The sequence below is a fragment of the Lampris incognitus genome, chromosome 16, assembly GCF_029633865.1.
Source record: "Lampris incognitus isolate fLamInc1 chromosome 16, fLamInc1.hap2, whole genome shotgun sequence".
In the NCBI taxonomy this organism is placed as follows: Eukaryota; Metazoa; Chordata; class Actinopteri; order Lampriformes; family Lampridae; genus Lampris; species Lampris incognitus.
In genome coordinates this window covers 13,621,324-13,645,110 of record NC_079226.1, presented here as the reverse complement: position 1 = coordinate 13,645,110, position 23,787 = coordinate 13,621,324, and the positions used below count along the sequence as shown (strand labels likewise).

Below are 23,787 nucleotides of genomic sequence, written 5' to 3'. Positions count from 1 at the left end.
TTCCAGAAATCATGACCCTGTTACTCAAGATAATCAACAGACCACTGGCATAGCCGGGGGGGGGGGTTCAGCTTTACCCCCCCCCCCGAAATATTTTCTGACAGTTCCAAATTGCTTATTCATGGATGTAAGTTTAGTGCAGCACAGCTACATCAAATAAAACTGGTTTTGCGCAGTCCCTGTTCTGAAGGATTCCCATAAATGTGCAGTGAGTTTATCATAAACTGTTATGTTATTGATCAGGCTGACGGTACGACAAGTCTATAATAATCAAATGACAAAAAGTTGTCCGACCACCTTGCCAATTCTAGATATCTCTGCTTGTTGTCTCATGTAACTGCACGTTCACCTACTGTCATCCATTCACACAACATAAAACACACATCCGCCACTCCTAAAGGGCTATAATCTGTTACATGTTGATGTTCAGCATATTTTCTCAACCCCCACCCACCCACCCACCCACCGAAATGAATTCCTGGCTACGCCACTGCCACATAACTGGCAGTCTAAGGAACTAATTCCTTAGACTGGACTACACCTACATCCGACTGCTCAAAACAAGGTCTGTGGATTATCTTGAGTAACCGGGCTATGATCTCTGGGAAGAGACGCTGCTGTTGAGTTTTTCAAATGTATTTTTTGACGCTTTGAGCAGCACGAGCTGGGTGGCATCCAGCTCCATCGTATTCCAGAGGAGGCAGACATCTCCAAAACTCGGCAACTCGCACCAAAAGGATATAGACGGATACATAGCCCTGCTGTTATCAGCCCGGTATCAAACGGCTTTCCAAAGCTCCTTCTCCAGCTGTGCGGGTTAAAACGTGTCAAAAGCCGCCAACCGTAGGTCCCCTTGATTTACGTTCAAATCACCCTTGTCCAATCATACGCGGGGATCCACATGGTCGGGGAAAACGTTCGGCATGACGTCACAAGAGAAGGCATAGCGCCACGATGGACGTGACACAGAAGAGCGGAACAAGCCAGACGGGTGGATGGGGAATGAGGAAGAGCGTTCCCAGGCGACGAACACGGCAAAAAGAGAGAAGAGCGGCTTTGCCTGGTGAGTCCCAGCAGGCTGGAAGCCGCAGACAGGGAAATGGAGGCCTGCGGGTGATGGTGGAGAGAGGCGGCAAAGCCAGACCGGTAAGAAATGACCTGAACTAAGTGAACAAAGTCATATTCTGAATGACAGCGTCCGGGTAGCGGAGCGGTCTATTCCGTTGCCTACCAACACGGGGACCGCCGGTTTGAATCCCCGTGTTACCTCCGGCTTGGTCGGCCGCGTCTGCGGGTCCTGGTCGCTGCACTAGCGCCCCCTCTGGTCGGTTGGGGCGCCTGTTCAGGGGGGAGGGGGAATAGCGGGATCCTCCCACGCGCTACGTCCCCTGGTGAAACTCCTCACTGTCAGGTGAAAAGAAGCGGCTGGCGACTCCACATGTATGGGAGGAGGCATGTGGTAGTCTGCAGCCCTCCCCGGATCGGCAGGGGTGGAGCAGCGACCGGGACGGCTAGGAAGAGCGGGGTGATTGGCCGGATATAACTGGAGAGGAAAAGGGGGTAAACCAGACAAACTGATGCCATAATTTCTGCCAAACCGATTCCTTTGTTTTGACCATCTGAGCCACAGCCATAACACCAGCAAGTCCTTATGTCTCCTGCTGCCATTCCTCCTATGTACCCTCGCCTCCTGATGTCCTGTTCGTCTCCATCAGGGGAAGTGCTTTGTAAACGGTTGTTTTTAGAAAAGTGCGTATCAGGAAGTTGTTGTACACATGTCAGTGGAGAATACATCATGATGTTGTTCAGCCACCGGCGTTGCAGTTACTTTTGCCACTCATACGGCAACCGTTGCACATACACTGCATCAATAATTAAAAGCACTGTGTGAACCTTCATGATCTTAACACAACACAGTCGAACCCTCTGTCACAACTGCACCGTGATCTCGAAACAATAATGTATTTTGTATTCTATCCTTGTGACTAACCCAAAGGTCAAACACTGTATAAAAGTGAAGCCTGTCTCACTGGAGTATATGCTGTATGCTATGAAATCCCACAATGGCGTCCTGCATTCATGGAAGTATACAGATTTTCTGATGCGCACACACACACACACACAAAAATGCAGACAATTCTGCAAGACTGTTGTTGTGAACCGCACGAAATAATGAATGGATGCCTCGCAGAAGTGACGCCAATCTGACGGAAGGTATCGTCTCATACACAGGGCCGAGATTCGATTTTTCGAGAACACCACCCCCCATTTTCCTCCCCTATCTTTCCCATCCACCTCGGCAACACTTGCGATTCTGCCTTCCACATTTCAGCAAGGAAACCCTGCGTCTTTGCTCTATTAGAACCATTACAGGGATCTGCCGTGCGCATTCAGTGTAGGAGTCTGGCCTGTAAGCAAAAGGATACGTTGAGGCAGAATAATGACAGGGGGACTGTTATTTAAAGACTGGAGCCATGACAACAGAAGACTGCTGCTGGTGTGGGAAACTGGTGCTGCTTTTTCAGGGGCGATAGAGAACGCGCGAGAGAGAGAGAGAGAGAGAGAGAGAGAGAGAGAGAGAGAGAGAGAGAGAGAGAGAGAGTTTTTAACCATTAGAGTGAGGACGTTTTGGTCGGTCCTCACTTCTTTAAGAGTCTATTTTAGGGTTGGGGCTTGGGTTTAGGGTTAGGATTAGGTTAAAGTCAGGGTTAGGTATGTACTTCTGATGGTTAAGGTTAGGGTTAAGGGCTAGGAAATGAATGTGGTCTAGGATGGGTCCTCACAAGGATACAATTACAAGAATATGCGTGTGCGCGCGCGTACATGCGTGTTCGTGTGTGGGGGTGGGGTGGGGAGGACCAATGTCATTCATGGCGTCAAATAAAGGATGTGAGGTTTGGTCACTTGGATCTCATCTCATCATCAGCCGCTTCTCCGGAGTCGGGTCGCGGTGCAAGCAAGCTAAGTAGGACACTCCAGACGCCCCTATCCCCAACAACGCCCTCTAGCTCCTCCTGGGGGATCCCAAGACGTCCCCAGGCCAGATTTGAGTCCCTCCAGCGAGTTCTGGGTCCACCCCGGGGTCTCCTCCCAGTTGGACGTGTCCGGAAAACCTCCAAAGGAAGGCGCCCATGAGGCGTCCTAATCAGATGCCCGAACCACCTCAACTGGCTCCTTTCAACGTGAAGGAGCAGCAGCTCTACTCCGAGCTCCCTCCGGATGTCCGAGCTCCTCACCCTATCTCTAAGGCTGAGCCCAGACACCCTTCGGAGGAAACTCATTTCAGCCGCTTGTATCCGCGATCTGACCCTTTCGGTCACAACCCAAAGCTCATGACCACAGATGAGGGTTGGAACGAAGACTGACTGGTAAATTGAGAGCTTTGCCTTCCGGCTCAGCTCCCTCTTCACAACAGTCCGGTATACCGCCCGCATTACTGATGCTGCACCAATCCGCCTGTCAATATCTCGCTCCATCCTACCCTCACTCGTGAGGCAACAACTCATCCCCAACCCGAGGGAGCAATACACCTGTTATGTCTGCACACATCGACAGTGCTGCATTTGATTTGGTGCTGTTCTATTGTGCTGGGATCGATTGGTGATGCCTGCGGGCTCTGGGTTGTTTGATCGGGTCTGCCTTTGATGCTGTGTCAGTCTAAATAAAGAATGCCACGGAGAGGTTGTGTCGAGCGACAGCGCTGTGTCCTGACGTGATTTAAAAAATACAATATTGGCGACGAGGATGGCTGATATCTCTCTCCCACCACCTGCCCCCTTCCTGGCATTACCTGGCGAGCCTCCGGTACCATGGACTCGCTGGCTACATAGTTTTGAAAATTTCATCATCGCCTCAGGGCTCGACGACGTGAGCCAGGCTAGGAAGACGGCTCTGTTGCTACACTGCTTGGGAGCAGAGGGTCATCGTGTGCTCGGGACTCTGGGGAACGTCACAAGCTTTGATGAAGCATGCAGCTCCTACACGGGCCCCAGACATTTCTTGGCCTCAGGAGCTGCATGAAGCCCCGGGGCGTCTCGCCATGCTGAGGGAATGGCTATGGTTGTGTCACCAGCTGTGTGTGGCGGAGCTGACACCTTCCGTAGACGACTGGAGTGCCACCGAGTGCCATCGCTGAGGAGGTAAGTGGCTGGGCCCAGCTGACGGGTGACTTGGAGAGGAGAGGACCAGTATGAAGCCATTTTATTGTCCCTGTGGGGCCTGCGGACCCTGACCCAGTCTGACACATTGATGTCTGGCACCCTGGTTCGTTTTGACTGGTCAAACCGTTGCTTCATCCGCGTCTGCTGACGAGTGACTGAGGCTCTGACCCCAGAGGGAGGTGCCTGAGGTGTGCAGGGGCGGAGCCTGTCAAGGGGCATGCACAACACCATTTTCCGGTAGAAAACTATGGCCTCAGACTTGGAGGTGCTGACTCTCATCCCGGCCATTTCACACTCCGCTGCAAACCGCCCCAGCGCGCGCTGGAGGTCGCTTTGTGATGACGCCAACAAAACCACATCATCTGCGACGAGCAGAGATGCAGTTCTGAGGTTCCAAAAACGGACACACTCCTCACCTTGGCTGCGCCTTGAGATCTTGTCCATGAACAATACAAACAGAATTGGAGACAAGGGGCAACCTTGGCGGAGTCCGACACCCACCGAAAACGTGTTTGACTTTGTGCCGAGAATGCGGACACAGCCCTCTCACTTTGGTTATACAAGGACCGGATCACTTGAATCTATGTGCTCTTATCTGAGTTCTGCACTTCTTTTAATTGAGTGACTACAAGGTTGCATACATGTTGAGGTTTTACCCAAAAGTCTGTTTTCAGTTGCTGCGTCATTTGTAACGACAGAGAAAGCTGGTTGCTGTCCGGCTTTCACTCCGGTGCAGAAAGCAGCATGTTCACATCTCACCGCCTGTCAGTACTGGAGTCTCAGAGGGGGTTCAGCAAGCGGCTGGAGAGGCAACGGTACTCTGTTGTTGCTTGATTTTCTTTATGTGTAACATCAAATACACTTTACAAACAATTTTAAGATATTGTGAGTAAAATCTTCTTAACCCACGGACAGGCATTATGGCTTGTTTCAAGAAAGTGCACTCGTTTCATATGACGTGTTATGAGTAAGCTTCTTTAAACAGGACGACAAATCTTACAGCGAGAAACCTGATTTAAGATCATCTTTCTTTTTATTTCAGAGTAAATGTCTTGAGGCGAGTCCTGTGGTCATGAAACAAGTACACTTTCTTGAGGCCACACTCTGGCCAGAGGCGGGGGGCGGTCTAGGAGCGGATGTGATTGATCTGCCTGAATCGACGCAGAGGCGGGGTGGGGGGTCTATGGGCGGGTGTGAATCCTATGCGGATCCGCCGGACTGTGGGCGGATCCGGCCCAGTGTCAGGTGCTATGAGAGGAAACGAGCAGTATTACCTGCCAGTGGATCAAGAAAACATCTTGAGGTCTATTCCGTTGACTACCAACACGGGGATCGCCAGTTCGTAGCCCCGTATAATTGGCCGTGTCTGCGGATGGGAAGCAGGATGTGGGTATGTGTCCTGGTCGCTGCATTAGCGCCTCCTTTGGTCGGTCGGGGCACCTGTTCGGGGTGGGGGGGGGGGCCTGGGGAGAATAGTGTGATCCTTCCACGCGCTATTCGTCCCCCAGGTGAAACTCCTCACTGTCAGGTGAAAAGAAGCGGCTGGCGACTCCACATGTATCGGAGGAGGCATGTGGTAGTCTGCAGCCCTCCTCGGATCGGCAGAGGGGGCGGAGCAGCGACCGGACGGCTCGGAAGTGTGGGGTAATTGGCCAAGGACAATTAGGGAGAAAAAAAGGGGGGGGGACCTCTTGAAATAAACATTATGAGACTTAAAATAATATAAAGTACCCGGATAAGGTCGGGGGTTTTTTTTCCTCCTAAGCTTGTTGTCTTTGTCACAAACTGCTTGAAATACGGAGCCGTTAAAGACAAGGGTTATTTAGATTGCGCCAGACTCCTTAGAAATGGGCCTGCTCACGTTTTCTCCGCAGCGGCCCTGCTTCCTTTTTCTGACCTCAGACACGCAGAGCGCCCCGGCTTAGCGCCGCACACCCACACCACTCGTCTGGTAACCGGAAAGGGCTCGTCACCGCTCTTTAATCATTTGTCAATCCACCATTTACCGCTGATTTACCTTCCCACACACACACACACACACACACACACACACACACACACACACACACACACACACACACACACACACACACACACACACACACACACACACACACCCTTAAGTGAGAAGCCCCCTGTGAGCTGAGAGGGGCAGAGGATCGTGGGAGAGCGCTCCTACATATCATCACAGAGCACCGAGGGATGCCGGGTATTGACGAGACGTCTCAGCTCCGCCGCTTCCGTCCGCAGGCCCGCGTTGCTCGGAAACAGACATTAATTATTCGCTTACACACTTGGACCCCCAGTTATCCCTTACATTACAACTGGGCATCATCTTTAATAGTTCGGTCAATGGCTGTCATTCGGTTAGATCATCAGAATGTGCTCGCGCGCGCGCGCGTCTGGTATATCCGTCTATAAGCGCGTGAGTCCATAACATAGGCGCGCGACTGAGTCATCATCTGTAAAGGCCGCTGATGCGTAAGACATGAAGGGCTATTTTTGGTTAATGTCCATTTTTGACTGCCAAAAATGTTCTGTCAACCTCACGCGAGTCCTTTTAAGCTGAGTGTGAGACCTCATTTACTCATCTGTGACACGCGCGCGCGCCTAACGCGGGACGCAGCGCTCCGCCTCTTCCTGCATAAACAAAACGCCGCGCGTTGCTGTCCACCCAAAAAGCGCAGCGGCGGCGGCGCTTTTCATCATTCCCGGGTTCATCCTGCCAGCCGCAGCGTCCCCCCCCGCCCCGCCCCCCCCTCGCCGCCCCTGCGGTGATTCGGCTGCTCAGCAGACCTTAACGAGCTGTTTGCAAAGTGTGTCTTCAAATGAACCAGGCTTCAGTTGTTTTGAAATGTGTGCGCGCCACCGGGAAGAAACTACACACAAGCAGAGCAGATGATGTCACGTTTTGTAAAAGCAGGGGAAAGTGAGCTCGCTTGCGCTTCTTATCCTTGCGTCTGAACCAGGGGCGTTTCCAGGATTTGAGGACATTCGGGGTTTAGAATTCCCTGGGGGGGGTCCGGGGGGGATCCTCCCCTGCACATTTTTTTTTTATAAACAAGCTCTATTTTGACGCGTTTTACCTTATTTACATCCAAAGTACATGTCTTCATCGTTGAAAGAATTGAATTGTGTACCTCAAAAACCGTTTCCTCTCCAGATTAATTATGAATTGTGTTGTTGAAAAAATATTAGTAGCTAGGTGTTAGTAATCAGTATTAGTGCAACCGGCTATTTTTTTGCCCGGTGCGGGATTCGATACGGCGTGTACTGCACCACAAGGCGACATCACTAACCGCTCGGCTAAAAAATCAGATTCAGTAGCCAGGGGCTAACGTGTCTTATTACTAGTTTACATTAGTAATGAGTAGAAGCAGAATATGTCACAACTGCTATCATTAAAAATTTATTAACATGCTACAGTACCAGACTAGAGGGGGGGGGTTAAATGTATTTGTATTAACATTAGTTTACTGGAATATTGTTTTCTGTCACACACACGCACACACACGCACACGCACACACACACGGAGTTAGTTTAGAGACCTGCGTTCATTCTGACGGGCTGTTTTGTTACGAAGACATTAACACACGTTACGCTTGTTGCTGTCGGGCTTCACATAGGCTTACATTTACAATCATATTCGGGGCCTACACTCAAAACGGTCCTGCAAAACGACCTGGCGACGCCGATGAGCTAAACAATCGCCCCTTCAGCCAGTGGACCCTACGGATCATCATGTCAGATGGCGGAAGAGGGGGGAGGAAGCATGGCAAAGGGGTAAGCGAGAGAGAGGGGGGGGCAGAGAGAGAGAGGGAGGGAGAGAGAGGGAGGGGAGAGAGAGCGAGAGAGAGAGAGAGGGGAGAGAGAGCGAGAGAGCGGCGGGGGGGGGGGGGGAATCAGAGGAGCGGTATTTCGAGTGCCGGGCGCGTGGGAGGGTATGTAGCCATACTTTGAAGTGTTCTCCCGCCGGGGGGGAGGCAAATTCTCACAGACCACTGCCTAAGATTGTGTGACATGAAATTAACACGCGTGGATAAGCATAGATACACATACACCACTCACGCTTAACACGCACACGCATGCCAACACGCGTGGACAGACGGATGCAGCCGCTACAGGCGCGCGCGCGCGCGCGCACGCACACACAGAATCACCTGCGCAAACTGCACGGCATGCTGGACTCCGGCCTGCGCAGCAGAACTGTCCCGGTTAAGGAGCTGCTGATCCTCGCTGATCAGGCAGTCTTCATTCCGGTCTTGCTGCGTACAGCACAGGCAGGTTGTCCATCACACATCAAAGATACCGTGAGTTCAAGCGCCTCAGACGGAGCGCGTGTAAACAGCAGGCTGGGTCCTGCGTGGCCTGTCGGTCATGGCCGGACCGCGAACAGTTGTTTTGTCCCATCGTGTAAAGTTTTACTTCGTGTCGTTCGTCACATTCTGCATAGCACAGAGACCAAACACGCGCACACGGGGGTGTTCAGGTGATGACGCCTGAAAATACCGTTCAGCTGAAAACTAGAGAGGATTTAAAACTAGAGAGGATTTACACTCCTGAACCACACGGCTTGAGATGGAAGGGAAATTAAATGAGCGGGATGTTTTTCTTCTAGTACTTTGAATTTCAAACCGGATGGGGTCAAATGGTGGATTCAATGGAGGACGAACGTCTGACATTATAATATGGGTTTCTAGTGGTGTTTGGCCTCACAAATACACACACACTCACACACACTCACACACACACACACGTGCATAACAGTGTGGATGGGGGTGTGTGGGTGAGGGGTGTATTTGATTTCTTTTGGACAAACGACACAACGTCAGTGCAATGCAAAAAAGTGAAAATATAGATATTGCATTTAATAGCGCACAGCTTTTTTATTTTTTTATTTTTTTGGAAAAAGCATCATTATATACATTACAAACAAGTTGCAAGTTGAATTCCCCCCCCCCTCCCCGCCACGGGCATCTATAATCACGTGTACTTGACAAGTACTCGCTGCACGGGGGTCAGTCAGACAACAGAGGATATTAAATGTTAACTACATTCCGCTCATGATTGGGCAGAAGACGCGGCGCGCGAGCGGACACGGCTTGTTTAAATCATTCGTTTGCCTCGCAGGGTGTCTCTTCTGTCTCCAAGGACAGACACCCCATCTAGCGGATGAAGAACGGTCCATTTCACCCTCGTCTTCCGCGTGGTTAAAAGGAATACAGAGCATGCTCGAGGTGAAAGTATACAGCGAGGCAGAGTCCTCCATGCACGTGCACACACGTTTTAGGCCGACAGGCCCGACACGATAAAAAAGCCTTTAGAGTGACGAGCAAATCTGGACGAGATAACCGGAAGCAGTACACAAGGGCCTGGCAAGGCAACGGATACTGTCAAGTGAATGTCAAGGAAATGTCCATCATACAGCTGAAGTCAGCCAGCTAAAAGGGGGAGGGACGTCCCCCCCCCAAAAAAAGTGTATCTTCTTATTCCCAGCACAAGATGCTTTATGCAAGCCGACCTTTGACCTACTACGGCTATAAAACACGACTAAAACTTGCAATTCGGCGGAAGGGTTGCCTAATAACGGATAGTTTTGTAATTAAAATTGTTGTAAAAAAAATGTAGGTGTGCCATGTTGGTTTTGCAGAGGAGAGCGGCGGGAGGCCCCTGGCTTCTCCTGCTTTAAGGTCTGCAGCTTCTCCTCCTTTAAGGTCTGCAGCTTCTCCTCCTTTAAGGTCTGCAGCTTCTCCTCCTTTAAGGTCTGCAGCTTCTCCTCCTTTAAGGTCTGCAGCTTCTCCTCCTTTAAGGTCTGCAGCTTCTCCTCCTTTAAGGTCTGCATGTGCAGTTGGCCGGTTTGCACGCGTCGCCGCGCGTCGTGCGCGTCGCGCTCCCCGCGGGTGCGTCCGCGGCCTCATCTTGCGCCGCGCTTTCCGCGCGCGCGTCCTTCCCGGACTTCAACTCCATCAGCTCCACCTCGTGTTTTGCCGCCGTCTCGAGCACTTTCTGCTTGTTGTAGAACACGACAAAGTTGTTAATGATGGGGTGGATGGGCAAGGCGATGGCTATCACCCCGCACAGAAAGCTGACGGCCGCGTTGCACTTGCCCAGTGTGGTTTTGGGGTATATGTCCCCGTAGCCCACCGTGGTCATGGTGATGATGGCCCACCAGAAAGACTGGGGGATGCTTATGAAAAGGGTCTCCGGGTGGCTTTGCTCCATGGTGTAGCCCAGTGCGGAGAACACGAAGATCCCAACACCCATGTACATGAGGAGCAGCCCCAGCTCCTTCAGGCTTCTCTTGAGCGCGTAGGTCAGCGTCTGCAGCCCGGAGGAATGGCGCGCCAACTTGAAGATGCGCGCAATGCGCATGATGCGCAGAGCCTGGACTGCCTGCTGGACGTTGGCCAGCTCCATCATGGCGGTGGTGCCGAGGTAGGTGAGGGTCAGCACCACGTAGAAGGGCATGACGGCCAGGAAGTCTATGACGTTCATGAAGGACAGCGCGAAGTGCAGCTTGTGCGGGGAGGCCGCGAGGCGCAGAATGTACTCCAGGGTGAACCACAGGATGCAAATGGTCTCGATGGCCTCCAGGGTGGGGTGCTCCACGAGCTTCCCGTCGGCATTCATCACCTGGAGCTCGGGGATGGTCCCCACGCACATCACCACGGAGGAGACGAGGATGAAGAGGAAGGACGCGATGGCGACGACGCGCGCCAGCATGGAGGAGCCCGGCTTCTCCATCAGCCTCCAGAGCGCTCGCTGGCAGCGCTCGTAGCGGGAGACGCAGGAGTCCTGCTCCAAGTCCTCCAGGATCAACTTCACCTTCCCGGCGATCTCCTGCAGCTCGCTCTCCTTCTCGGTGAGGTAACTTCTGCAGCATTCGTCCAGGACGCTCTGGTCGATCCTCCAGAACTCCATCTCCTTGGTGAAGCAGATCGGGCAGATGCCGCGCTTGATGTGGATCTCGTCGAAGTAATAGACGTCGACGATGCACTTGAAGGCGTCCGGGTCTCGGTCGAAGTAAAACTCCTTCCTGCTCGGGTCGAAGTCGTCGCAAAGCGACGAGACGACCTCGTAGCTTTGGGAGGAGCAGTTCGCCAACTCCGCCAGCCGGCTCTCCGGGTAGCGGTTCAGGTCGTCCCCGTACAGCACCACCCTGACGCCGCCGATGTTCACGGCGATCTCCGCCTCGTCCCCCGCCGCCGCCGAGCCTTTCCTGTATCTGGGTTTGGGAACCGTCCACATTGTACTCGCTAGCTGAAAGTGGTTGAGGAGTCTAACGCGAATTAATTCTCCCTAGGGGGCGAGCGGGGGCGTGAGGCCGCGGCTATTGTCCATATTTGGGGTGCGTAAAATGTGAGCCTCCCTCCGAAATGCCCGACTGAGTGAAAACTGTAGAACTGGGGTGGCAAGCGCTCTTTTGTATGTTACACACTCTCTCTCTCTCTCTCTCTCTCTCTCTCTCTCTCTCTCTCTCTCTCTCCCTCACACACACACACACACACACACACACACACACACGCACAAACTCACTCTCAGACAGCCGTACACTCCCTCCCCAAACCCACACACAGACGCACACACTACCTCACTCTCGCAGACCCTCCCCAAACCCCCACACCCCCCCCCCCATAAAAGACCCTTAGTAGCATCAGTGCGCCCTGCTGTTACTGTGTGGAAGGTGCAACTTGTGTGCGGTCACAAAGACACCCGGCCAACCACTTATTAAGAAATAAAACAAGCTGGATTCTCAAGTGCCGCCTGGTAACCTTAACATCCACTTTATACCCTCTACTCATCACAGATCACCGTATAACAACCAAGCATTTGTGTGTGTAGTCATTATCTCTAGATAGGTGCCAAAAATGCAGCTTATGTGGCGGCAACGCAGTTTATTTCCGATGAAACCAAAGGTCTAGGTGAGCGCCATGTTTTGGCCGCTATAGGGTCTGTCCAATATTCCTGGAGCTCATATTAGACTCAGCATATCGACGTGGACTCGGGCTCATTAGACGTGGTGCTGCTTGTGAAACAGTAGCCGTTATAAAAGTGACCGGCTGCTATTGGGCAAGACAAAGTAGTGATGGTGCTCTCTGGTGACGGTGCATCGCACTACATTCTGCACAGACGACTTACACACAAGCAAAGGCCTCAACCGTTTTCCTTCGCAAAATCACACCTTTTTATAACAATTTTAATCACAAACCTATAACATATTTCTCTCTTGTTACCAGTTGGATGTGCTGGTTTGAACTGTGCAAAAGTAGGATGCATGAAGGCGTATGCTTCACGCTGGAGTTGTGCCTCTGAAGGTGTTGGGTGTGAAAAACCAGCCTGTAAATTTACAGTGGCGAAGCCCTCACGTTGTCTTTTATCACAAAATCAACACAACCAGCTGTTCTCAGGGCTTTGGATTAAAGTGATGCCGGGTCTCGTGATCCAACCATTGTGTATTTTTAATGACTAGATGCTGGTCTGTGTGTAGCTGACAGTGGACCCAGATCCAGACCAGTATTCATCTGTCAGCATCATCAACTGCACAGTCGGTGTTTCCTGGCTGAAGAGAAAGGTTGAAAAGCAAGACATGAAGCATTAACCAGTTACTTTTTTCCCCTGCCGGGCCAGTACAAGTGTTTATTCACGTCATCACACACTCGGCAGTGTTGACGATCTTTGTTTGCGTGAAACAAACAGCGCGGGTGAAACAGCCGGATGTTCATCGTTTTGCTGCGGGTCCTCTCATGTCGGACAGCTAGCTAGCTGCTCTCCAGCAGGTTGGTGCTGATTTGGAAGCAGATATAGGAGAAGTACTCATGCTGGCTGAGGCCCATCCCCGCGAGGTCACAGCTCACCTGCTCAGCAGAGGGCGACAGAGAGCACAGCGTGTCAGGTGCATTGCTAACCATGAACGTCAGCTTGAGCACAGGTTAACACGGATCACCTTTCAAGGGAGACGATACAAAAAACAAAACAACAACCACGTCACTGGCAGACAATAAAACTGCCTGTTGCCAGTCCAGACAGTGGGTATGCCGATGACATCATTCTTATTTGTACAAGGCAAAACAGGCGCGTCTTCCATTTGTAAATTAAGTACAAATTGGCAAACTGTTTCGTCGCATGACAGGAGATGGATTTAGGGTGTTTTAAGAGTTGTTTAAAGAGATTTTTTCCTTTTCAATGGCCTATTTGTGCTTAATATCATGCACCTTGAGTATCTCACCTGTTTGTTTTTTGATTTTGATATATTATATTAATCCCTGTGGGAAATTCCTCTCTGCATTTAACCCATCCTAGCTGTGTAGCTGGGAGCAGTGGGCGGCCGCCGTGCGGCGCCCGGGGACCAACTCCAGTTCGTCTTGCCATGCCTCAGTCAGGGACACGGACAGGAGTATCAACCCTAACATGCATGTCTTTTTGATGGTGGGGGAAAACCGGAGCACCCACACAGAGGACGACCTGGGATGACCCCCTAAGGTTGGACAACCCCGGGGTTCGAACTCAGGACCTTTGTGTTGTGAGGCGACAGCGCTAACCACTGTGCCACCATTTGTTTGTGTGGAAAGAAATATAATTTCTTTTTAACAACTTAACTAGGTTAGCAGGGTTTTTACCATGTGGGCACACAACACAAATTGAATGAGAAGCACTTTAAATCCGATATGGAAGCCTTTTACCATCAGGTTATCTGGATGGACACAAGATTACGTGTGATTTATTCAGCTGAGGCTGACACCTTATAAAGTTAACTAGGCATTTTTTATGCCGCACAGCCCATTGGACTGCAAAAAAAGGATCGCCCAGAGTGTGCTTAGCTGGCGGTAACAGTGACAGATGCCCTCTTACATTCTGGACTAAGTACATAAATACCACTAACTTGTTTGACCTGCACAAATCAGAATGACATTAATGATGTGTAATGCAGCATTCTCGCAGTTAAGCTTTCTTTGCATGCCTGTTTTGTGTGTTGGTTTGATGTTCAAGGCAAACCAGGTGCATCTGCAGCTGATCCAGTAAGAGGCATCGCCTCAGGTATTTCAAGATGCTGAATCATGCAGGATAGCTCTCTCAGCAGTTTGCCTGCATGTATTTCACATGACACAGACACACGTGAAACCTTGAAGATGTTTTTGTGAGTCTTACATCTGTCTTGCTGGAGGTGGCAGTGGGATCCAGATGCACGAACAGCGAAGCAAGCTCCTCTCTTAGTTTCTTTGTGCACTTCCTGTCTGGCTTCAGCAGGAGAGCCTGGAAGTTCGCAGGTAAACCATACCTGGCAGAGCATATCATTACAAGCCCCCCCCCCAAAAAAGAGAGAAATCAAATTCTGTATCTGTAGCACATCCTCTAAAGAAGATAAAAGGCAGTTAAGACTAAGGGGTATATTCACAGCATATTATTTTGAAGAATAAGGGGACAAGAGTCTGTAAATCAGCGCCATTACTGACCTGAGGACTGACTCCACAAAAACTCTCAATGCCTTCAGGTGAATCCAGGTGACAAACACCTTGCTGAAGTTCACCTTCAGCCAATGCACAAAGATCCCCTTGGGAGAGGCATGTGCACACACACACACACACACACACACACAACACACACACACACATGAATGAACACATTACAAGGAACCAACCACACCTTCACATATCCAAAGAAAGCCAAAGATACACCCTGTTGCACTCACGTATTGTTCCTTTTTGTCCACGCTAAGCCTCTTCACCTCCTGCCTTTGTTTCTCCTCCTGATCGAAATTGCACTCTCGCACGGTGAACCTGTGTAAATGAAAGGCTATACTATGGTCATCAACATGGGCAGCGCGGCTTTGGGTTGACAGCCTGTTTTCTGGTCATCCGTTATGCTTACTTGCTCTGTTTGGCTTGGGCTGTGAACTGACTGACGGCTCTTTTGAAGAGCGTGACGGAGAAAACTCCCCCCTCTTGATCCTCGTAGAGTCGCCTGGAGGTCACATTGATCAAGATCAGCAAATTAGGATTCAACAAGTCACACTGACGCTGAGAGACAGCAGAGTACATCTGAAAGAACAGAAATGATAGGACAATGCAGAGCAGAAGAGCTTCCACAAGCACTTCTTGGGACGTTTTGTGAACTAAGTCAATGGCTAAACACATTCAGGTCTAATTTCACACATGTACGGGTGCTTATTTACAAATAATGAATATGAATTAAACAATGCTTGAACATGGGCGTCCAGGTGGCATGGTGGTCTATTCCGTTGCCTACCAACACAGGGATCGTATGTTCGAATCCCTGTGTTATCTCCGCCTTGGTCGGGTGTTACCTCGGGCTTGGTCGGGTCAGTGTCTGCGGGTGAGAAGCCGGATGTGGCTATGTGTCCTGGTCGCTGCACTAGCGCCTCTACTGGTTGGTCAGGATGCCTGTTTAGGGGGGAGGAGGAACTGGGGGGAATAGCGTGATCCTCCCACGCGCTACGTCCTCCTGGCGAAACTCCTCGCTGTCAGGTGAAAAGAAGCGGCTGGCAATTCCACATGTATCGGAGGAGGCATGTGGTAGTCTGCAGCCCTCCCCGGATCGGCAGAGGGGGCGAAGCAGCGACTGGGATGGCTCGGAAGAGTGGGGTAATTGGCTGGATACAATTGGAGAGAAAAAGGAGAAAAATCTAAATAAATAAACCCTCTTCTTATTGGGTCTCTCATGTGAATTGTCCGGTTTTGAGGCTCTCTCAGTCTGATCACAACAAGCGCATTCCAACGCAGTTCAGTTATTTCAAACCATATTCGCTTTCGTATGTTCTCACGGTCCTTTCTCAGCAACAGAAGCAGACTCTTCCTTTCTGCTGGTAACGGAACACTTGTGGCTCAGCTAACCTTCCTGACACTGAGAACAGGACCTAGCTCTTCATTTGAGCTCTGGATCAGATGCGGCGGCCATCTATAGGAACGTAAAGGGACACGTTACCTGCTGGACCGAGGCACCACAAACTCTGACAGCGTCTCATAGGTCCTCTCCCACTGCGCATACTTCCCTCTGTGACAGCAGGGGAAAAAAAGGGTCATCACACACACACACACACACAGACACACACACAGACACACACACAGCCAGCAAGTAGACGACAAGGTCTAGGAACTCCATCCATCCATCCATTGTCTTAACTGCTTACCCTGCTCTTAGGGTCACAGGGATGCTGGAGCCTATTGCAGCAGTCATTGGGCGGCGGCAGGCGAGGAGACACCCTGGACAGGCCGCCAGGCCATCACAGGGCCAACACACACACACATTCCTAGGGACAATTTAGTACCGCCAATTCACCTAACTTACATGTCTTTGGACTGTGGGAGGAAACCAGAGCCCCCGGAGGAAACCCACGCAGACACGGGGAGAACATGCAAACTCCACACAGAGGACGACCCAGGATGACCCACCAAGGTTGGACTACCCCGGGGCTCAAACCCAGGGCCTTCTTGCTGTGAGGCGACCGCGCTAACCACTGCGCCACCGTGTCGCGGTCGGGGAACTATTGTAATATATTACAGAGCATCAAATAACGTTGTTTTAAGATAACTGAAATCAAGTCTAAATATTAAAGTCAAAATATTAAGCCTTGTTTCGCTAAAAAGTGTGTTACTGACCTGGCTACCACTACTAGCAACGTGGTGAGGTACTCTGAGTCCACCAAGTCCTCTCTCCTTATCACCTCATTCAGGCTGCGAGTTTGCAAGGTCCCTCTGGAAGAAACAGGCGTTCAGATTAGGTTCATAAAGGAATAAAAAAATATGTTCTGAAATGTTATTGACATTGTTAAAAAGCTAATTATACCGAGTGTTTTGACGTTTTCATGAATACTTCATGTCAAGTTTTGTTTTGTTTTGGGTGGAGCGTGGAGGGAGGTGGGGGTGTACGCACTCTGTTTTACGCTCCAGGCCTTGCAGGCTGGCTTTGATGCTTTTGTACGCCGCAGCTCGAGATTTCAATTCTGCCTCCACCTGGGACACTTGCTGGCAGCCACGGGCAGATCAGAACAAACACGTGTAAACACAAGCATCCAACTGAGCCTCAAGTCAGTCAGTCCTCACTGCTGAGAAAGTACAGTCCACTATCCAATAAGGACATCTTGCACTACCCATTCACAACGTGCTGTATGTCAGGTCCAGTTGTACTGTGTTAGTTATATGTATGTGCTATACAACTCTGAAAGCTGTTTGTTTTTATCCTTACAATTCTTTTGTGTCTTTTTATTTCAAATGTTAGCTTGTGGGTTGCAGTACCTTGTGGATAATGTCCGTCAGACTGCAGAGAGGCAAAGTGGTGGGGTACGTGGCTCTGTTCCACTCAAACTTTGTCACATAGTGCGCCAGGTCCACTGATGAGCCCCCCACCCGCCCACACACACACACACACACACACACACACACACACACACACACACACACACACACACACACACACACACACAATTTAGACATAAACAAGAATTCATCAACTAATTCCCAAGCTATGCAAGGCGCAAACTCACTATAGACCAGACCAGATTAGAATAGAATAGAATAGAATCATGCCATACACGCAAGAGAACAGAATAAAGTAAACCAAGCAGTAGGGCTGCACAATATATCGAAAATTTACCTTTATCGCGATATACGTATCGCAACAGACTGCTTGAACTGCGATTTAATAGTATATATGCACGTGCCATACATTCACACGCTACATACTAGGAGTTTGTGTTGACTTTGTTGCCCCCTTCTGGAGAAAGGCGGTAGTGCCACTTGGCCGATCCCGCCTCAGCAACAGCAAAATATAATGTAAAAAATAAAATTCTAACATTAGTTACTCACTCTGCAAAATTAAGACATCGGTTTTAAATTGAGAATCATTGATAATATAAACTCCTGGTGGCTGCTTTAAATAGGCCGAGATGTTGTGTTAAATGAATGACGAAACTGTATTGCCATGCAACGAAGTTGGTGGTATTTGTTCACTGCCAGCATAGCGGCTGTAGCCAGGAGCATTTTTTTCAATAAAACCATGTTGCTGGAATGGAAATAATGCATTGCATTGTTTTGTTCAGTGTGCATAGGCTTCTCATTGTCTGGGGTCGGTGTTAGCAGCAAACCTAAAGCAGAAAGACATTAAAAACTGTATACTTCAAAATATATGGTCATCGCAATATTCGACAGCGTTATCACATATTGCGTGTTTCGCTAATATCCTGCAGCCTTACTGAGCAGGGCATCAGATTAGCCGAGAGCCAGACGAAGACAAGGGAGCAGAAACACACGACAAAATGCGTTGTTCACGATGTGCAAACCATCACACTGCAACTCAAAGAGAAGCATATGCTGGCAAATGAATACCCCTCAGGGACGTGAGGTAAGCTTTCAGGGGAGACAGGGGGACCCGCTGATTTGTGTTGTGGTCTAATGGGGGAGAATGACAAGAAGCGTTAGTTAGCGTTGGACTAGTTTAAATTATTTATCAAGCTTGCCTGGTCTTGGTAGTGCTGCATCACGGGCTGTTCTCCTGCCCAGAATGGAGACAGGTTCAAGCTTAGTTAAAAGACACTGAGCTTGTTTGGCATATACCCAGAATAGTTGAGAAAATCAAAGGCGAACATTTCTCCCTGTATCGTTTCTTCTGTGCAGTCTTGAACGGATAACGCAAGGTTAAGGGGTATGTGCACTCTTTTTTGGGACCCAGACCTCATTGAAACATTGTGGATGATTTACAATCATACTGACAAAAATGTCAATGATTGCGGCGTCCAGGTGGCGTGGCGGTCTATTCCCTTGCCTACCAACACAGAGATCGCTGGTTCGAATCCCCGTGTTCCCTCCGGCTTGGTCAGGTGTCCCTGAAGCCGGATGTGGGTTTGTGTCCTGGTCACTGCACTAGTGCCTCCTCTGGTCGGCTGGGGCGCCTGTTCGGAGGGGAGGAGGAACAGGGGGGGAATAGCATGATCCTCCCACGCGCTACGTCTCCCTGGAGAAACTCCTCACTGTCAGGTGAAAAGAAGCGGCTGGTGACGCTACATGTGTCGGAGTGGTAGTGGTGGTAGTCTGCAGCCCTTCCCGGATCGGCAGAGGGGGTGGAGAAACTTCAACGCAGTCCAATGGGGCAATCGTTTGAATCCTCAAAAACAAATGATATATCTCGTTTTTTTTCTGAAAACAGGAGGCTCACACACAGTACAGCCAGAAAACAATTGCATACCGTGCTTTGTATGAAGTTGAAATAATGTAATTTTATAGTTCTGCAAATTTCCCTGCTTCATCCGGCTGTAGCTAACATTACAGGACCACCGGGCTACAGGATGTACTGTAGCGTGTCAACTGCAAGAAGTAGTTCCAGATCAAATAAGATTTTGCAGCGTATCTAAACAAATGGTGAACAAACATAAAATAAGTTAAGATATGTTTGTACATGCTGTGAGCTTCCCATTATTGAAAAGAAGATAGTTTTTGAAGACTACAGCCTGCTGCACTCTGTAAGTTTCTCAATACAGAAATAATCATTTGTTTTTGTCTGTTTGTTTCTAAATTATGCCCAACAACGTTTTCATGAGGTCTGGGTTCAAAACGTCCTTAAAGTAAGCATTAACAGCATTTTTACACAATATACAGTAAATCTTAGAATAAACTCAAGAAAGTGAATCATAAGACAATAAAGCTGCAAACTCTGTAGAAGTGCTGTGTGTGTGTGTGTGTGTGTGTGTGTGTGTGTGTGTGTGTGTGTGTGTGTGTGTGTGTGTGTGTGTGTGTGTGTGTGTGTGTGTGTGTGTGTGTGTGTGTATACATGTTGGTTTCTATTTAACTGACCTTCAGTCTAATTTAAAAATGCGACCATACTGCAAATGTTATAGGAAAACGTAATCCTACCTATCCAACATGAAGACTGGCATGTGTGTGTGTGTGTGTGTGTGTGTGTGTGTGTGTGGGTGTGTGTGGGTGGGTGGCCTGAGGCGTCTGTACTCAGCTAATGAGCTCCATTACTATGTAGTTAACTGCTTCGTGTGTGTGTGTGTGTGTGTGTGTGTGTGTGTGTGTGTGTGTGTGTGTGTGTGTGTGAGTGAGTGAGTTTGTATGGCCTGAGGCTTCTGTACTCAGCTAATGAGCTCCATTACTGTGAGGTTAACTCTTTGTGGGTGGGTGTGTGTGTGTGTGTGTTTGTCAAGGAGTGTACATGGACACGTCACTCACCTCCATTGGCTAGAGTGTTTTCAAACACTTTGTCACTGGACTGCTCCATCACCTCGCCCATACACTGACAAGTTCTCTTCATAACACTGGTAGTACAGAGAAATGTCAGTTTTCATAGATGAGTACTTACATTTTGCTTTCACAATTTCAACAAGTGACAGGTCTTCTTTTTTCCCCAGAAGCTTTTTGAGTAAAGGTGCCTTTGGTTTTGGGTGCAATGTTAAATGCTCAGAAACCCGCCAGAAACAAACTTTTGCTAAAGGTCAAGTAATCTGCTCTTCCCAAAACGTATGTGTGCATTATAAATGATCTAATGTCCGACGAGAACTAAGATGTCAAACTACAGATCCAAATAGGAGGAGCACAGTAAAATGATGCAACTTTCCATTCCCCTATTACCTTTCCTGGTAGCCACTTAGGAGAAAACTGACCTTGTGTAGTATCCTTGAGGTTGTGTTTACATACGTAAGTAAGGTATGCTGCTCTTTGCCTCTCACTTTAAATAAATATCTGAATTATGTTAAATGTTGTTTGTTTGTTTGTTTGTTCGTTTGTTTGTTTGGTGTGAACAAGCCGACTTAATTTGCACAACACTTGATCCGGATACTACTGGGAGTAGCTGGCTAAAACTAAATTCAAGGCCAGATTACAACTGGTTAAGGATAAAGCAGGAAAACATCTATTTGGCCAAAGGTCTGCTTAAAGTTGCATCTTCTGAAGTGCAACCTCCTCTCTTGGTCATATACATGACCAATGTATTTAAAAGCAGAGGGAAAACTAACCGCCAGCTGTCCGTGAACATAAATTAATGATGATGTAGGCTACAAGCACAAGCACAGGGCTACTAACCTTAATTGAGGAGAAAGCAACATGTTAAGGAATTGTATGAACTTGCTCTGCGTAGACCGCAGAACAAACAGGCCTAACCTTCATCACTCATCGTGAGGAATCCTGCTCTGTCCTGTGCACGTCACACATCTTACTGTTTCGTTCATGAGGTCCTTCTTACCTTTCGGTTACTGTGTCCAGCCTGGAGAGATCGTCTGACACGCCTAGCAGACCGTCCAGCGTTCCCGCCTAGGGGGCATGTTAGGGTACAATACAGTTAGAGTTACTGTAGCTTGTCTCCTTACGTCAGTGGAAAGAGCTGACCCAACATACATATAAGCAGTAGCAATGCATGTATAATGTCTCATCGGTTACGCGACTGCTTTTGAATCGGCCAGCAATGACAACAAATCACAATCAGCAGTATACTTAAGGGACTCTCGCTTGAATTCAAAATAATAATAATTTTTTTTTTAAAAAAAGGTCAAGTATTGTTTCTGCTGGTGCATCTGGTATCGCCGTGTTGGTAACGTTCCTACGTCATAATTAACGTTGCTCCAGGATTAGGTTAGCTATCGGTTAGGTATGGATACAGTATACAGTATATAGGATGTCGTAATATAAGTAATAATAAGTAATAAGGATATCGATACAGAATATGATAATAATATAGTAGGTTAGGTTACGGTTAGCTGTCGGTTAAGGTTATGATAAAGGTTAAAGTTAGGGTTAGCTTGAGGCGGTTAGGTTAGCATTGGCCTTCTTCCGGTCTTACGTGCCGCAGAGGCACGAGATCGCACCGTGATTGGTCCGTTGCAACGACGATCCCCGAGCAACATGAACTATGACGTGTGGGGACAACGCCGTCACGGCGATACCAGATCGTGCTCACACACTAAACAACTGTGGAGTGGGTTGTCTCGTTTGATTATTGATCATATTTACCCTCATTTCACGCTGAGTTGGAAAAATGTATTGATTGGATATACTGAATTTGATAGGAACCTCGATTCTCAGTATTGTAGCGAATTCGGGGGACAACGCAACCACAGGAACTGCCGCGGCCGGGACGCGAACCCGTATCGCCCGCACCGCAGAAGACATCGCTAACCGCTCGACTAAAGGGTCAGACCCGCCAGCCAGGCGGCCAGCGTGTCTACTAATACATGCACTTTACTGTGTTATTTAATCAATTTGCTAATTATCTTAACAAAATTTTATATTCACAGATCTAAATTCTCTAGCAAGAAACCTAATTTTCCTGCGCCGTCTGCGTATATCAAACAATGTATTTCATCAATATCTGATAGTGAAAATAAAAAAAGCTGTAAAAACATATAAACACTTTATGATTTACAAAATATTTAGTTAAGTATGTAATTTATTTGTTTTACTTTATACAATCCCCCTGACGTATTTATGTTAATGTTTATGATAATATATGTGTTAATGTTGTATACATTTAATAATGTGACTATTGTTGATTGACATTGTTGTATACTATTTTTGTTCACTTTTGTTAATAAAGTTCTTAAAAAATATATACACACACACACACACACACATATATATATATATATATATATATATGAAATCGTGCTGTTTCTGACACTGTATTCTACACAAATGGTGCTTGGTAAAAATGGGTCACAAGGAAATTTCACCGCAAACTGCAGAGCAACCCGAGCCAGTAGCTCTTCTCTAGAGAAGAGCGCCAAACACCCTCAACCTCCTATTCACACTGTGCCACAATACTCTTATCGTATTGTATAATACGGTGCATTAACAAAACCAGTGGCATTTTCAGTTACACAAAGATGCAATACTCTCATTACTAGATTAAAATAATAATAATTCTCCGTCTTGTATAGATGCACACTTTTCGTTATCTCAGTATCTGACAGATTAATCGTACTCATAATTCACATAGCTGGTTTATTTGAAGACAGGAGCCAGACAGTCCGATAAGACACAAAAGGAAACCTTGAGGTCTGGGATGGAGAACCTGGAGCAGGAAGCCAGGCCGGTCTTCGCAAGTGTGCGCTTCAGCTTCTCTCGGCTGTTCCAGGTGGTCTTGTCCAGTGGAACAGAAATCAACCAGAAGTCCGTCATGGTCCACGCTGTTTCTTCTCAAACAGGCTGGCGGCTCTGGTCGGGTTCTTTCAAGCGCGCTGTGCAAATGCACGATCTGCCCCAGGGCGAACAAACTCACGCGGTAAACCGAGACGCGCCGCAGGGGGAACCTCGAAGGTGTTCTGGCAAAAAATGTAAACAAACACATGTCAACAACTTCTATCCTGAAAAGCCGGAGCCCAGTTTGTATGTACAGCAATTTTACTCGCAACACGCCTACCAGATATTTGCTTTTATTAAAAAAAATTTTTTTTTTTACTCCATGCTGTATGCTCTGGTCTGATTATATACTAGCACAAAAGGACAGAGAATATAACTGATATGTAGTTATACATATTGAAAGCGGTGCTTCTCGCCGTTAACTGAACCTCATCGCCGCTGTCCGCCGCAGTTTAGTTTCAAGTCGGAGCGCGCGCGTCCGCGAGCGCCGACTGTCTTACTCATAGCCTATATTGATACACCAGTACATCGGTAGCATCTCACT

At 48.6% G+C, this 23,787-nt stretch overlaps 2 protein-coding genes across 2 annotated transcripts; both read right to left on the bottom strand.

The window, feature by feature from the left end:
* Positions 1–9,990: 9,990 nt before the first annotated feature.
* kcnf1b (potassium voltage-gated channel, subfamily F, member 1b) lies at positions 9,991–11,409 on the bottom strand. Its single transcript, XM_056295347.1, has one exon. It carries the CDS (start codon positions 11,407–11,409, stop codon positions 9,991–9,993), a length of 1,419 nt encoding a protein of 472 aa, XP_056151322.1.
* Positions 11,410–12,781: 1,372 nt separating this feature from the next.
* On the bottom strand, positions 12,782–23,420 carry atp6v1c2 (ATPase H+ transporting V1 subunit C2). The gene is made up of 12 exons (XM_056296397.1): positions 23,154–23,420; positions 21,352–21,419; positions 20,343–20,428; positions 17,412–17,506; positions 17,050–17,141; positions 16,776–16,871; positions 16,102–16,170; positions 15,028–15,120; positions 14,849–14,936; positions 14,613–14,710; positions 14,308–14,437; positions 12,782–13,016 (listed from the first exon to the last, which is right to left on the bottom strand). Exons 1-12 carry the CDS (start codon positions 23,280–23,282, stop codon positions 12,921–12,923), a joined length of 1,140 nt encoding a protein of 379 aa, XP_056152372.1. The 5' UTR covers positions 23,283–23,420; the 3' UTR covers positions 12,782–12,920.
* Between the last annotated feature and the right edge of the window lie 367 nt (positions 23,421–23,787).